General features: G+C 42.0%; 3 protein-coding genes and 2 long non-coding RNA genes across 8 annotated transcripts in view; 3 read left to right on the top strand and 2 right to left on the bottom strand.

Annotated features, from left to right (window-relative positions):
• Positions 1–38: 38 nt before the first annotated feature.
• Positions 39–1,073, bottom strand: LOC128885107 (prefoldin subunit 4). The gene is made up of 4 exons (XM_054138916.1): positions 923–1,073; positions 738–842; positions 536–652; positions 39–404 (listed from the first exon to the last, which is right to left on the bottom strand). The coding sequence occupies exons 1-4, from the start codon at positions 959–961 to the stop codon at positions 252–254; spliced, it is 414 nt and encodes a 137-aa protein (XP_053994891.1). The 5' UTR covers positions 962–1,073; the 3' UTR covers positions 39–251.
• Positions 1,074–1,796: 723 nt separating this feature from the next.
• Positions 1,797–7,510, bottom strand: LOC128884678 (tryptophan 5-hydroxylase 1). Its single transcript, XM_054138211.1, has 12 exons — positions 6,690–7,510; positions 6,240–6,344; positions 5,883–6,096; positions 5,447–5,550; positions 5,268–5,335; positions 5,135–5,185; positions 4,113–4,211; positions 3,992–4,038; positions 3,796–3,931; positions 3,389–3,515; positions 2,831–3,060; positions 1,797–2,445 (listed from the first exon to the last, which is right to left on the bottom strand). Exons 1-12 carry the CDS (start codon positions 6,786–6,788, stop codon positions 2,100–2,102), a joined length of 1,626 nt encoding a protein of 541 aa, XP_053994186.1. The 5' UTR covers positions 6,789–7,510; the 3' UTR covers positions 1,797–2,099.
• LOC128884679 (uncharacterized) lies at positions 5,187–5,998 on the top strand. Its single transcript, XR_008459435.1, has 3 exons — positions 5,187–5,557; positions 5,624–5,783; positions 5,860–5,998. It is a non-coding gene; the product is annotated as an uncharacterized LOC128884679 (long non-coding RNA).
• LOC128884680 (uncharacterized) lies at positions 6,032–6,610 on the top strand. Its single transcript, XR_008459436.1, has 3 exons — positions 6,032–6,168; positions 6,247–6,441; positions 6,520–6,610. It is a non-coding gene; the product is annotated as an uncharacterized LOC128884680 (long non-coding RNA).
• A 2,863-nt stretch (positions 7,511–10,373) lies between the features above and the next one.
• The window catches only part of LOC128872462 (JNK-interacting protein 1), a 10,240-nt gene continuing 4,444 nt past the window's right edge, over positions 10,374–16,169 (top strand). Inside the window, exons 1-3 of one of the 4 annotated variants that reach the window (XM_054115167.1) lie at positions 10,374–10,829; positions 13,652–13,876; positions 14,907–15,148. In XM_054115167.1, the coding sequence (XP_053971142.1) occupies positions 10,747–10,829; positions 13,652–13,876; positions 14,907–15,148 (550 nt within the window). In that variant the 5' untranslated portion in view covers positions 10,374–10,746. The remainder of the gene's footprint in view (positions 10,830–13,651; positions 13,877–14,906; positions 15,149–16,169) is intronic. The other 3 variants (XM_054115169.1, XM_054115168.1, XM_054115171.1) reach the window with 3 other exon arrangements.

The raw sequence follows: 16,169 nt of genomic DNA on the forward strand, positions 1-16,169 counted from the left end.
ATAAAATTAATATTATAGGATGGTAATATTAAGAAAAATTTGTGGAAAAAGTGTAATAAGTTTATTAAGGGATTATCAAGCAGTAACAATTAATTAATATAAACAAATACTAATGATCTCATGTGTGACAAATGATGTTAAATTGTTTATCTGTACATATTGTGAATAAAATCCATGTGTTATGTAAGTTAGGAAAAAATAATTATATAATAAAGTTAATCCAAGTTATATAAAAATAATGTGCGTATTGATTAATCTTCTTCTGCTTCCAGATTTATGCGGCTACCAAATTTTGCATACAGTTGAGTTTTTAACTCGCTCATAATGTTCTTTAGATCGGCACATCTACTTTCTATATTTGTGATTTCCATTTTCTTTTTCTCTTTGATCTCGTCTAAGTAATTCTATAAATATAAAATTCTTTACTTTATAAGTAGATAAACAACCAACATAGAATAGATTTAAATCTGCCATGCTAAAATGCAGAACTAAAGTTTCTCAATGTTAACAAGGTTACACAGAAATGATAACAAACCTGTGTTGTCTCCAAGTCTTTGTAAATGAAAACTTCGCCTATGTAATATGGTATTTTCGCGTCGTCGTCTAAAAGGACTATTTCATCACAGGCATCTTCCAAGTTTTTTAATTCATTCTATACAAAGAATAACAATGCACTTGTACGTAAAACTGAGCATGACCAAATAAGGGTAAGAGAAATCGGAATCGTTCATTTATACCTGTTTAACTTTCAACTCTTCTTTCAAATCTTCCATTTTTGCATTCTGTCTCGCAAATTTATTAATCTTCAGTTGATCGTCGTAAGTAATATAAACATCTGAATCCTGCAATGCGGTAGAGGTTAGATATGAATTTTAATACTTATGAACATAAATGAGAAAAGTAATTCGCAGGTCAAACTTGCCGATTGAAAGCCAGCTGGAACATTTTTTCGTGCCGACATGTTTACGTTCTTTTTTTATGTTTATATTCGCTTTATTAACAATTTCCGGAAAGATAGTACATTACGGGGGGGTGTGGGGTGGCAAATGGTAGTATCACCATCTCGCAGTGAAATATCGAACTAATTGCGGAGTTTGGTCAGCGCCTCTATCGAGAAAATGTTCAAGTTTGTTCTCGATTAATTCCATTTTTTACAGTTAGATAGCGCTATTTTCATGCCATTTACCGACATGATGGTAATGTACCAACATGATGGTAATGTACCGACATGATGGTAATGTACCGATAGGTGTCGGTAAATAACATGGAATTAGCGCCATCTAGCTGTGACAGCTTCAACTATTCGAGGACAAACTTGAGCGTTTTTCCGATAGAGGCGCTGACCAAACTCCAAAATTAGTTCGGCCCTTTCACCGCGAGATGGCGACACCATTCCCCATAAATGAGCATCGTTTAAATTAATTCAATAAATACGAATAAATACAAACAAATACCATCAAAAATAGTGTTCTCCGTTGGAATAAATCGAATTGAGCGTCATGCGGTTGTTGTTCGCCCTTCCCCTTCTCTACTTCGAGAGGCACAAGCGAGCCGCGACCCTCGAGCGACACAGGTATACAAGGGGTGAGAGCTCATTCGTCGTTGATCCTTCGTTCGATATGGATCTAGCGATCGCGCGACCGAGACCTGGTAATCGGTATTATTCGTGACAAACAATCCTTCGTCACGAAAAATAGTGAGCTAATGGCTGGGAAGTTTGTATAAGATCTTTAGATATAAAAAGTGTAAAGTGTAAAGCTACCGCGCGTCTCTAGATAAATCAAGTCTCACGATGATTATGCATTCCGTAACTCCTCATTTATTTCCTTTTTACATAATATTTATAGCCTTAACGGTCGCCGAAACAAAATCTCTACAAGCACGAACTATTCTACGCTACGCGTATCGCGTAATTAATTAATTAATACACGTATTTGTGCCATAGTCGACCCCATAATTTCCATTAGACTCGATTAAATATTTTCTCTCCTTTCCAATGGTCACTATACGCGGACAAAACATTTACACACCTAATTACGCGGCTAACAAACAATTTACAACACGCATTACACACTTCGATTGCCTATTTCAACGATACTTTAATCGCGACCGATGGAATCAGCCTCGAGAGGACGTTTCTCTTTATTCTCATCCACGGCCGTCTGTGGCGTCTCGACGTTCGGACTCTTATCGATGTCGCTATCGGAGGACGAGTTGTCTTGGTGCAACTCGAAGCCGTGGGTCAGAAGGTTGGTTATCCTTTCGACGTCCACCGTGTCGTCCTGTTCGTGGATCTTCCTCAGGGCGTTGGAGACGATGCAGAGATCGCCTCTCAGCTCGCTCACCACCGCGGTTATCTTCTGTGCGTCGGTGAGGACCTCCACCGATTGCGTGTAGGGGTTGTAACGCAATCCGAATGGACGCTGTATGCCATTTGCGAACGACCTACAAATATACGATAACAATTGGCCGGTGTACCGCAATAAGGACATAGCTCCATGTTTTTACGGTTTTGAGGTTAGAACGTCACGGATTTGAAACATTCCTTTCTTTTGTGGCGCAATAAGGAGGAAAATTTGGAAAAATTGTGCTACCTCCTTATTGCAGCACATCCCTGGATCGATTAACGATTGTTATCAGGAATGAAGCTATTCATCTCAAGAATCATAAGACAAACGAAAACACGAATCGTAGACCACCGGGATTGGTCGAGTAGGTAAAGTGACCGACTGTCGATCCGAGGATCGTGGGTTTGAATCTGATATTATTTGTTTTTTAGATTCCTACGATATGATTATAAGTATCGTAAAGGATTTTAAACGAATTATACCGCATCTTTTCTTTCGCTTCCTCGAAGCTGTCCGTGTAGTAGTAAGCGTTCTGGAACGCGGTGATGATGCACTCCTGTTTGCAAGTAACGTCTGGCTCGAAACGGAACGTCTTTCCGGGCGTGGACACCGCGTGCTTCAGTTCGGCGACGGATGACAACAAACCGGCACCGTAAACCCGAAGCACGCCGTCCTGTTTGCACAGTCCAAATTCCACGGTGAAGAAGTACAGCTGAAATGAAATGAATATAAGTTTCAATTAAACACTATTTACTTATATATATATATTATTATACTATTATATATATGTATATCACGAAACAAATATTTTCTCTTCGGAACAGAATGGTTGATTATTAATAGCAAACAGTATGGAGGTAAATGAAATTTGTATGTAAGTTCAGTTGGAAGATTGGAGCTCTAACGGTTGAATCTTTTATTAAATTAATCATACTTGCTCGAGCGTGTAAATAATGTTTGTTCGTCTTCATTAGCTGGAGATAAATGTTCTGCGAAGTTTTAACGAGACAAAGGAACAGCCGCGAGCACGATACACTTACCGTTGCCAATTTATCGATGTCCTCCTCGGAGGCTCCAAGAGAAGCGAGTCCAAGTTCCTGAGAGAACTGGGCGAAACTTGGATTAGCCAGGAGGGGCATGTGCCCTAACAGTTCGTGGCAACAGTCTCTGGATGGAATAAAGAATCATTCCAGAATGAAACTATTCTAATTCAATTTTTAATATTTTTTTTTTAATTGAACATTTTCATTGAATTGATTTTAGTTTTAGGATAATCTTGTACAAGCATTTTTATGACTTTACACGCTTTACGTTTCTCTGGTTAATTTTTATTCACCTAAGAGGAAGGCTGTAGTGTATGTATGAAGCTAGAATGAATTTTAATAATATCTCACAGGCAAGCTAATTATCCTTATGAAGCATAATGTTTGGGTTGTAAAGTACTCACGGCTCGGGGGTGTAAAAGGGGTCCGACGAATGCCGAATGTACTGAGTGCAGTGGAACACTCGAAAAGCAAGGCCAGCTAGAAAGTCTCTCGGGGTGAGGTAACCAGCCACTGGTCGAAGTTGAAACCCAGTTGTTCCTGGCAATGTTACAAAACTCCATTTTTAATCGTTCAATTGCGTTATAATTCTTCACTTACGTTTCAAAAAGGCGTTCACGTCTTGTAGCTGTGGTATATTGTCCTGCCTGTGGACAAAAAAATATTATATACTACAATATTTAAGAATTCCATTTAATGCGACACTTTGAGGAAGCCTTACCTATAACCACAATACTTCACCAGCTTCGGCCAATTCTCCAAATACTCCTTGCAAGCGTGTTTCAAGTAGAGCTGATGCAACTCGCGGAAAACAGTTCCCCTGAAAATTGTTGGTAAACAACAACCAACCACGCAGATTGTTTCAACATTTAGCTTTCCAACTGTACGTGCGTGACTGAGGTAAGATTAAAAGTTGCGTGCTTTTTCTTTATAATTAAATGATACGTTTGCCTCGGAGAGGCACAGAATTCATTTCAACGACTAATAACAAGTCGATATTTTTGTAGAAATTCTCAATTCGATAGAAGCTCGATCCAACAATCAAAGTACTCTTTGTTCGACGATTTTCCAAGAATAGATCGTTTGCTGGCACCAGTACATACCCGACAGGAACTGGATTAGAGAAGTCGCTTCAAGATGGCGAGGTTAAATCGAATCAGGACAATTAAGGGGCGCATTCAACACGGGGCGAGCTTAGCTTGTTCACGCGTCCCGAAGAACGAAGACGGAGGGTAAACTTATCGTTTTGTATCGCCCGAGAACTCTCGGAGACTGTTACACGATCGTGGCTGAAGCTCGCGGATCTATGGAAAAGGATGATCCTTTCTTCGTCGCGGATTGGCCTCGTACTCGTGGAAACACGTACCAAGAATTCTCGTAACGAGCAAAACTTACGCTAGGAATCTCGCACAATGGCGCCATTTATTTTCATCGATCCCCCAAGTAACGCTTCCAAGGATCTAAATATGGAAGCTTGGGTGGATTTAAAAAAAGGAACAAGGCGCTGTTCGATCATTTGGAGTGTGATAATTTGTTCTCGAGCAACAAGCTTGAGATGATTAAAAAAATTTTTTTGATTTTTTAAAAAAAAAAGTCTTTTTCAAATAGCTATAACCCTGCCAAAAATTGATCAAATTAGAGTTTTGTTTTCGAAATGTGCATTTTTGAATGAGCTTTACGAAAGAGATACAAATCAAAAAATTTGTTCGAGAAAACCTTTGTCAGTAAAATAAATTTACGAACCACGTCCTGATTTCCTCCGGCGTGTACTGTATGCGAGGGATCGGTTGGCCGCTGGAAAGCAATAATCAAATTAAATCTATTCCGACAAATAATCTCGTTCAGTCTCACTCTAGATCATCGATTATCGACGTACTATCTATAGTTGCTCGCGATGTCGGCGAACTGTTCGCGACGCTTGCGGTACACCGGATCCTTGAAGCCCTGAAATCACCAAAGAATAATCACTCCGACAAAATTCCACGCGTTTTAAACTTCTCCCGGCGCGCAAACTATACAAAAAGAAAAAAAAGAAGAAGAAGAAAATAAACATACAGGATGATCCGCGTCCAGTTCAGTACCATACATGAGCACTCTCTGAGATTGATCCAAGTCTGATATTTTTCGTGGGAACCAGGGCATGTCTACCTCGCTGAAATCTACAAAGTAAGATCTTAAATTGGTTGAGTTATCAGCGATTTATACCTCCGATTAAAAAGGGAAAGTTTTCAGGGAAAATTTGTTAAAGAGATTCGTTGAAGGGAAAGGAAATAGAAATATTCGGTAAAGTCTCCTTAAATATATGCAAAGTTGCAAACGTATGCCGACGAGCTTCGAACGTAGAGGACAGCGAATAAAGAAGAGGACGAAGTGAAAACACCGGGTTACCTCGGTGAGTTTGATCTAGTTTTACCCGGATCGTGTTACACTATTCGGTGATCCAACTATTGAAACCTCCTCTTTCGTAGTCTGTTAGAAAAAAAGGACTCACCGAAGCTTGGGGCGGCCGAGAGCGAGGGAGCGTGGTGTATGTTCCCCATCTGTTCGTACTGGGCCAAATTAATGGCGGCGACCTCGCGATTCAACATCCTCGTCAACTGTTCCATCCTGCTCGAATCGCACTCGACGTCCACGAGGATTTCGTATTCGGAACCGCGACGCACGGATTTCCGCGACTCGATGTGCACGACGTTTACACCTAGGTCCTTCGACCGATAGAATTCTATTTCAGCACGGGAGATTCGTTTCGTCAACGTCAAGGGAGGGATTGGCATAAGGTAGGCAATATTTCGTATTTAGGACGAATACGCGCGGTCACTCGACTTTTATCATTCGGCAAATGGCGTACCTGAAAGACCTGCAGCACCCGCGCCAAGCCGCCGACTTGGTTTTTCAACGAAAAGACGACGGAATTTTTGTTGTCGCTGTTCGGCCGACGCTCGACCATGGGGATCTGAACGAACGAAAGAACACGTTCATCCATTACTCCCGTTCATCTTACAGTTGACGTTTACTTTTTTAACTTTTCTTCAAAACAACATTATGCTATGGTAAAAAATTTATTCTACATTTTCGACTCAATTTTTTACATTTTTATACAAATTATATCAATTCTGTCCGATTTTTAGGAACGTTTGCACCGCACACTATGCACTCGCTAGACGAAGAAATTCAGTTAGCGACACCAGCGTGGGACCTTGGACACAGATTCGAGGTAAACCAGCGATTCGAATCAACTATTAAATGATTCAAAATTAACCGAATATTCTACACTCAACATCAATGATGGGAGACGTACTTCGCTCGGCTTGTGTATAGGACTTCCTTCCTTGATGGCCCATTGTTCCCCTCTTCTGTATAGCCACACCCCGAGCAAACCTTTCCCAGATCCACTCATGATGATTTACACCCCCCTAATGAAGCTTCTTCTTCCAATAGCAACTCTTTAAATTTCCTTTCCAAATCTCAAGCTTATCCGACCGTCGCACGATTTACTCGTTGAGAGTACCGTCAAAAATCGTTAATACTCTGTTTGGTGATTTACGCCCCCCCTAAGGAAGCTTCTTTTTCTAATAGCAACTCTTTAAATTTCCTTTTCGAATTTCAAGATTCCCCGATGTTCCCCGCACGATTTGTAACTCGTTAAAACCATTCGGCTATTCGAGGTCCACGAGCAACAGTGTCCCGCCGCTGGTGTCTTCCGCTCTTCTTAAGCCCTCGGTCCCCTCCGCGTACGCGTCCTTCTCAATGACGATCACTTCGCGATTGGTCGACGCACAGTGGTAGCAAGTTTCCCCATTGGTCGGATAAGACTTCTCATGGGTTTGAAGCAGGAGTGCCGGCTCACCCCATTTAACCGTAACTGTGCCGGTTGCAGAATGTATTCGTTGTGACGTCACTGGAGCCCGCGAAATGTGGGTGGCGCAAGGGCTGGCGCGACGATGAACGAGAGAAGAGATTGCAAGGTCTCCTGGTAACCACCCTCGGAGGGTTATTTTCTTTTATTCCGAGGATCCTCGATCCTCTTCTTACTTTAGTCTCCTTTTTCTCGGTTCGAGTCCACGTAGAAGCCTCGGAGCCTCGCATTGGTCGAACGCGGAAGAAACACGCGTTCATCTGTCGATTTGCTGATTTTTAGCAGTCCCACGCGTTCGTTTATTGTTATTATTCATATCGGAAGGTGCTGCGTACAATAGTCGAGGTTCGTTAGAAATATACATTGCTTATACTATAGTCGACCGCCGAACGCAGGACGAAGCCTAGGCTTTCGGCGAAAGTTTTCGATGATCGGGAACGAACGCCGATCGACGGTAGGAGATCAGTTCAAACTAGTTTCGCATAGTTACGCAGGAACGTTCGATGGATGAACCACGTGTTACTTTTCTTCGCATACATTTACGTTAAGTGTATCTTATGTTTGCGTGTTAGTGAAGTTTATCTGTTTGATATTCCTGTTTAAATATACCCATTCGATCTATTATTCCAATGAAAACTATAGCGGATAGTTTCGTTATCCATGTGTCTGACTATACAGGAAAATTCACAGAAATATATTCGTGGTAAATAGCACCTTAAAATACACGAAAAAAAAAGCTGTTACGAAAATCTCCACGCGTAGAACCGTAAATCACGCGGTACCACGGGATCGGAGACGACTAAAGTTACATCACCGACGAATGTCAAACATGCCCCGAAGACGAGGAAGTGATTTCCCGGGCAGGAATTCTCCTCGGAAGAATCGAATATCTTTTCAACGAGACAATCGTTCTCGCTTTGTATTTCTTTCCCTGGAACAAAGGGAGCGTTTCATAAAAGCTCGAACGGTCGAGAACGCTTCCCCGCTTCTTGGCAAAGCAGATGCAGCACATTACCAATGTCCATCACTTACCACTATCAGCTACCATCCACCGGCTCTACCCCTCGCTAAGTTATACCGGGCGTTTCTGTGGCATTAAGAGAATTGAGAGTACCGTTCGATCCGAGGAAAGGATCCTTCGTTTATGGTCCGGGTCGTCCCCGGCGGTGAACGCGAAGATTTTTCTGGAAAAGTGGCTGTGCTCGTTAAACGGGACTGCGAACAATTTAAAAAAAAAGGAATACATGGGAGAAAGGTATTTTAAGTTTTTTAATTTTTATGTTTAAAACTAAATTCTCATCATTCCCTATAAACTGATATTTTTGGAATTTTCAGTAAGAATCTTCCTGCAGTCAAAGGGTCTGCAATAGTGTCTATATTGGGTACATCAAGAGCCAATAATACGCTTAATGGATTCATCTATCTAGACACTGAAATTGTAATCTAATTAAATACAAATAGGCTTCGAGTAGATAAAGCGTCAATTCAACGTGTCAGTCGTATTACAACGTTTTGCCACCCGCATATAAAGGCCCTCTGCTTTCCACACAGAGATTATCTGCGAAAGCAGATGTCTGCTTTGTCAGAATATTCCATTGAATTCGGACCTGGACGTTCTAATTTCTCTATTGTTCGAGGTACGAAGGCTGGTTCGGAGATCAAGTGCCAAGGAACAGGAAGGAATCAGGAATAGAAGGAACGCGAATTTAGGCCCTTTTATCTTTCTAGGCAATATTTATGTTACAATGCCATTTACGAAGAATTTCTTTCTACGAATCGATCGATCGACAGATCCCAGCCTCCATTAGTGCAGACGCGATACACGTGTAGTCTTCGATCCTTTTCAAGCGAGACACCTTCGGTCAGAATTTGCAAAATGGAATTTACATTCCGAACGCGCAACCGCCGGAAACGTCTAGCCGCCTGTTGCTCGCAAACGTTCCAGTTGACTTCGTTTCTACTCCTTTACTCGGTGGCACCGGGGTCTCGATACAGACCGACCTCTTGAAACGACCCAATCGATTAGCAAAAATCGTCAGGAAACTCTAAGTAAGAGCAAGACGATGGGCATTCGCTGTTTGCAGACAAGAGGATCCTCTCGAAGCGTGCTCTCAGCGCGAACGAAGGAACCGATTCAAACAAAGAGGACGGACGTAATAGAGAACGAGGAGGGTTATGGATGGCTACGATCGGCTTTGGTGGAAAAGTACGAATTTGTGTTTGGCTCGGTTCCAACGCGAGTTCGCGACCATCGTACACGGTTTTCCTAGGAAATTACAAACTCGCCGAATTTCGATCGCGAACCACGAGAAAGAAACAAAGGATCGTTGAACGATCCGTGCGCGAACGGTGTTCCCCTTTAACTTTCGAAGCTCGGCAACTTCTTTAACTCGATTAATCGACATTAATTACTCTTCCTGCGTTGTGCGCGCCAACTACCTTTACCTGACCCGCTCCATTCTCGTTAACTGGTTCCACGGTTTGCGTCGTAAGATACATTTTCGTCGATACGCGATAAGTATATAGGACGCTCCAGAAATATCGGGACGAATTTAATTGGACCGTAGACGAAACGAAAATGGACGAGATCCCTTCGTTGGTTGCTTCGACCTCAGGTTCGGATACTGCTTGGCAAAATATCGGGATTAAGAAAGTAGGAGGCAAAATTATTTTTCAGGCAATCGCGAAGCTGCCTTTTTACGAAGTACTATTTGTTCTTGTCTTCGCGTTCAAAAATATAATTACAATTTTTGTAAAAGTACAATCTTGGTGATCTCATACAGCACAGGGTGTCGCGAGACACCCCGTATACTATTCGAGAGTGGAGCAGCTATTCCCCGAGGAAAGACGAATCGAATATGTAGCTCCTCGGACAATTTCTGCATTAAAGATAAATTCCCCCGATACCTAACCGTACCTCTTCGTCGAGAGGAATTTTCGGATCCGAACGAATTTCGAATAAAGAATTAATTAATTAATTGACTTAGGTGGCGCTCCTAGTTGGTCGCAGACTGCGCTACTGAATCCAGTGAAATAATAAGCCAGTACTACCGAGGTGAGTAAGATATCACCCTCGGCAGTTTTTCTTTTTACCAGAAACTAACATCGCGTGGTTTCAGTGAACGACGCATCCGCAGCGAGGGTCCAGTGGCGATTGAAATATTAAATCGGCGGAACGCGCGTCTCGGTGGATACGGCTCGGTCAGCTCTCTCTCTTTCTCGGCCGTTCGATTTCGTAGCGCGCAGCGGCAGCAGAAGATGGTCTAGCGGACTCTAGCGCACGCGGGGGTGTGCGCGACGCTCACCACGCAGAAATCAATAGGGCGTCGCGCGAGCAGCGTCGAAGCGGCACGTCGTCGCGCGACGTCGTTCCCCCGAACAGCAGCGACATCTTTCCCCGTTGTGTTTCCTGGGGGTCGACGAGCAGCTATCCGCCAGGCCGTCACGGCCGTCTTCAGGACCGATCCTGTGGCCCGTCTTTCCCACCGACAGCCCCGGAATGGCAGACACCGAGTTCGAGGAGTTCCGGCACTACTTCGAGAGGCTTCCCCAACACCTCAAGGCGCCTCTTTCCAATTACACGTGAGTACCTCACCCTTGTCATCTTATCGCGAACGAAATCGGCGATCCGCGATGGATACCCTCGTCCACCTCGCAATTTTCCTGCGACGGGTGAACAAATGACCCCGCGAGAATCTTGATTCAAGTTCGTTAAGCCAGGTTTCTTGGGTGCGAGTGGTTGAGTCCTTTGGGTGAGACGCTCGCTCTCGACTCGAGGGGCATCGCCAGCATTGCGGGTAGCTTCCTCGGGGCCCATGGAAATGACAAAATTCACCGACGCTAGGTTTCACTGACACCGATATTGACCGCGATATGCATTTTCTGCGTGGGGAATTATATACAGTCAGTCCCATAAGTATTCGCATCCTCGAAGAAATTTGTCTAATTTAAACGACAGGCTTCGTGGTTCCAAATCAATTTTCCATTATAAATATGTACGCGAATAAACTTCCCGCATGTATATATTTACAATTACAAATTTATTTGGGAACTTGAAGCATTCGTTTAAATTAGACAAGTTTCTTCGGTAAATATAGAGGGTACGAATATTTACGAAAATGACTGTATGCATATGCATGTGTGAACTTCATTCATGTACATATTTATAAGAGAAACTTTATTTAGAAACTGGAAGCATTCATTTAAATTAGACGAATTTCAATAAATATAGAGGGTACGAATACTTGTGTAACCGACTGTACGTTATTGTACATAAATTTTTAAATTAAATGCCGTTCGTAATTAATCGCAGAAAAATCGCGGTCGAAACTAGTGTCGGTGGAGTCTGTGTCGTTTCCACGGGACACGAATGACGCACAGATGTCAGAAATACAGTAGGATTACGTTTACGCGATACTTGGATAACCTGTTAGAAATGAGAAGGGAATTCGTTTCTTTTTTAGTGGATATTCCGAGAGTATCCTTGAAAATTAATATCGGTGTTCTTTTGCAATGATAACACTCTCAGCCAAAGTGTCCAACACGATTTACATCCGCGATTAATCTCTGACGTTCGAAACGCGCGATTTTGGGGAAGGGTGGAAACATGATCGACGTACTTGTCCTTATAATCCTTATTCGAATAAACAGTTGACGTATCATTTATCTGTATTACTTAAAAGTAAGACACATTTCGTTCCTGGGCGTAATCTTAGTCCACGTTCTTTGTTTCTGACTCCTACGATGTATTTAAAAAGATAACCAATTTTGGTCCTTTGTTCGTCCGATAAAAGCCGCATTCAAAGTTACGCAATCAAGATAAGCTTCACGGTCGAACGAGTCCGGAGCTCATCCGAACCGTTCAGATGTATAAACGTTGCAGATAAATCATCGCGCGGCTTCCATTCAGTTCGTCATCTATTGTGCCAATAAAATTCTCTGTTCGTGACTCGTCGTGTTTCGAGTACGCAGGGTGGAACGAATCGAGTCAGTTTCGAGTGGTCCGTGCAACAAGAGTACAAACCACCGAATAGGTTTCTCCTCGACGTGATAGCTGTCCGTTGACTATAGCACAGCTTCTTAAACTATAGCTCGTGACCCTTCGAGGTATCGTACGAAACTTTCCGTCGTGAGAAATCTTGGTGTAAAATTTTTTACTATTCTCAGATACCAGAATATTTGTAGCACGTGAAAGATAGCGATTATTTGGTTAGCGCGTGGTTGCTTTTTAAAATGATCACCGCGGTTCGATGGTTGAATTTACAGGGAGTATAAATTTTGTAAAACTGGGGCTCGTTAATAATTTCATCCCGTGAAAAGAGGTCGCTGGTGAAAAGTTTAAGAAACGCTCGGCTGTAGGGTGGCTGCTAAACTGCTTTCTGCCTACATCCAGACGCGCGAGAGGCACGTACACGATGATTCAAGTAACCGTTGGCTGAAGTTTTAAAATATGCTTGGTGGAACTCCCATCGCGTATAGGAAACTGGAAATAAACTTTGTGCTTTTTACGGGATAACTACATTTCTTCCACGAACTATACCTGAGTAATCCTTCGGAAATTATGGCCTTTCTCGACGGAGACTTGCATTCTCAAAAACCACTATTTCTACGCTTGATAATTACAATATTTGTTTCTAAATTAAAGAGAAAATTATTTAACCATAAATACACGTAATTTAAATGATTAATTATTCTCGTATTAAAAGTCACAATTGTCACCTGGTATCATTAATCAGTAAATTGCAATCCATCAAACCTAAACCTGTCCGACTACTCATTAATCATTCGTCGTGTCGTTGCTCACGATCATGGTAAATACGATTCGATGGTAGAATGTTATAGCAACATTTTTATACTCACAGGGAATTTATTTCTACGAGCGTCGGTAAGCTCGACGCGTGCCCTAGTGACGCTGCATTGCGTCTTTATCACCTTGCGTCCTTAGCACCGCTGCAGAACTCGCTTAAAGACAGTACCGTCGTTTACCTGTTGGTCAACAGTGTTCGAGTGTCTCTCGCTCGTGACGAAGTGTTCTTGGAGAGTTTCGACGCGTCAGCACGTCGAGCTTTGATCCGCCTCGTCGTTTAAATGGATAATACTTAGACAGAAGACGTACCAACGCATCGGATCCTCTTCGAAATTTCAATCGAAACGAGACCTCTCTCTCTCTCAGTATAATACTATTACATATGTAACATGTTAATCCTTTGGTTCTCTGATTTATTTTGGGAAAATAATAAATGAGCCGAGTTTCACTGTAAATACGAGATTTATTATTTGCAACTATTTACAACGTTTCATTAACCTACTATACACTCTTATTTGTAAATACGAGAAACGACATTAAAAGCTATTATCTCTCATTGAAAATGAGTTTGAATGGTACGAATTGGTGTTGGGCACAGGCTGGTCCACGATGTAATGATGGATGATTCGCCGACCTCGTCGCAGGGCAGCGACGGTGAGGTCGGCAGACCTTGCGACGGAGTCCCCTGCGACTCCGAGGACGAGGACGTGGTGGTTATACATCGGCACGACAACCAGAGCGGGCACACTTCCGGGGACGACAGCGAGGACCTCGACCACAACTGCTCCATCGTCGCCGACAGCGACTTTAGGTTGGTAACCTCGTAAGTGTAGATCATTTTTCTCTTTCTTGCCTGTGAATTGCTCTTGTCGTTCGATTCGGGTAGATACTTGACGACTTCGAGTTACTCGTGAACTCTTTGGAAAATATATCGAATGCATGGTAACGCAATGACAAAACGATTTAGGCGTTTCGTTTCAAGGTAGTATAGATAAGGATAATTCTTTTTAAGAATGACTGTGAAGAAAATTCCACAGTGTCATTTTTAATAAATACAATTTTTACGAACGTACCAGTTGTTTCTACAAGTTAAAGCGAATCGAGGACAAACACAGATGCATATTGCTCCGTACATATCCGCCATTGGAGTATAAGTTTACTCGATCGTTCTAGCTTTTGTCAGATAGAATTTCAGATAGCAGTCGCCATAGAATATCCAATAACAGAGATGGACAAGATAGTTTGTCTACATTTGGAAATTTCTAATAGCAAATGCTCGGTTAAAAATGTAATTTAAACAACGGTCTTATCTGCGTGAACTTTTCCTCGTACGTGCTCTGAAGTTACCTCTTGAAGCATCGACGTGCAATTACGATTCACCTCGAACGGCTCAAAATAATTGCACGTTGATCTTCACGCTGATCCTCCAATTATATTGTTCAGCATACGCTCGATTGGAAATTGACAGATAGTGTTAAATATTTATACTTAGTCGTTCGATTTTTCTTGGATTACTTCAACGACCGATTCTTGTGATTTCTGCATGCAAGAAGGAATGAATTTTTGTCTAAATAAACTACAACCTCTTTTTCATATTTTCACAAGGTTTCGATTATTTTTAAGTCCTCCTCCACTTTTATTTCTAGATAACAATATTCTTCTAATTTTAAGAATGCACCCTAGAGAAAGCATTTCTTTATATCGGGTAGCCATTTATACACTATTTTGTCCCTGCATTCGAGTTGATTCGCAATGTGATCTGCTATCGCGGAATCTTCCGTTGAATTTACACTTCGAAAGGCATGATGAAAGGTAGCTTAGCTCACTACACGACTACCCTTGGGTGACATTAGCTTGTTCGGTGGACTGAGCAGCAGGGGTCGATCGGCAGGCGTCGGTGGACCAGGTCCAGGTGGAGGTATCACTTCCGGATCCGTTAACGGTGGCAGAGACAGCGTCGTCAGCGACGTAGGCGATTCCTGCTCGAGCTTGAGCTCCTGGCCTACGCCAGAACACGTGCCCTCGAATCGTCCAGGAAGCGGCGGCACCGAGCGGAGACGTCGGAGACTACCGGAGATACCTAAGACGAAAAAATGTAAGGAAAGACTCTTAGTGATTATTTCATTCTTCCTTCCCAAGTACTTTAATTTAAGGGAGGATGATTTTACCTTTAAACTTATTTGTTCTTTATGTATAAATTTACTTACTTCAGAAGTAAAGTATTAAATCATCATGCTTTAAGATAGTTTTAATAAGATTTTCTAAAACAGTGACATCATATACAGCTTCGTGAAAATTATCTCTTTAATTTCCCTTCATTTCCTGACATATTTCCCTTTAATTTCCTTCTGTTTTCTATGACATTTCCCTTTAATTTCCTTCCACTTCCTTGTATATTTCCCTTTAATTTCCCTTCATTTCCTGACATATTTCCCTGTAATTTCCTTCTGTTTTCTGTGACATTTCCCTTTAATTTCCTTCCATTTCCTTGTATATTTCCCTTTAATTTCCCTTCATTTCCTTGTATATTTCCCTTTAATTTCCCTTCATTTCCTCACATATTTTCTTTTAATTTTCCTTCATTCCCTGGCACATTTCCCCTTAATTTCCCTTCATTTCATGGGTTATTTGGTTTCGGTAAAAACTCCAACAATGTGCAAAAAGTACGTCGGCAAAATGTGACAAAATCCGAAAAATCAACTCGACTTTGCAACACTGTTGAATCCCGCGGGGAGCGATTTGCAAAATTGTTGACCTTACGACTTTGTCAAATGTTCGAAAATTTTGGAAATTGCTCCACTCAAAACTTCAACAAAGCTGTATCTCAAAATTTTGAGCCAAGGGGATTTTTCACATTTTGTTAAACTTTTGAAGTTGCTGGGAAGTATCAGGAGATGTTAGGAAGTGTTAAAAAGTGTTAGGAGGTGTTAGAAGATGTTAGGAGCTGTTAGGAGATGTTAGAAGGTGTTAGGAGGCTGTTAGGAAATGTTAGGAGATGTTAGAGGATATGTTGGAGGCTGTTAGGAGATGTTAGAGGGTGTTAGGAAATGTTAAAGGGCGTTAGGAGATGTTAGGAGATGTTAGAAGGTGTTAGGAGGCTTTTAGGAAATGTTAGG

Source organism: Hylaeus volcanicus, chromosome 2 (genome assembly GCF_026283585.1).
Source record: "Hylaeus volcanicus isolate JK05 chromosome 2, UHH_iyHylVolc1.0_haploid, whole genome shotgun sequence".
Taxonomy (NCBI): Eukaryota; Metazoa; Arthropoda; class Insecta; order Hymenoptera; family Colletidae; genus Hylaeus; species Hylaeus volcanicus.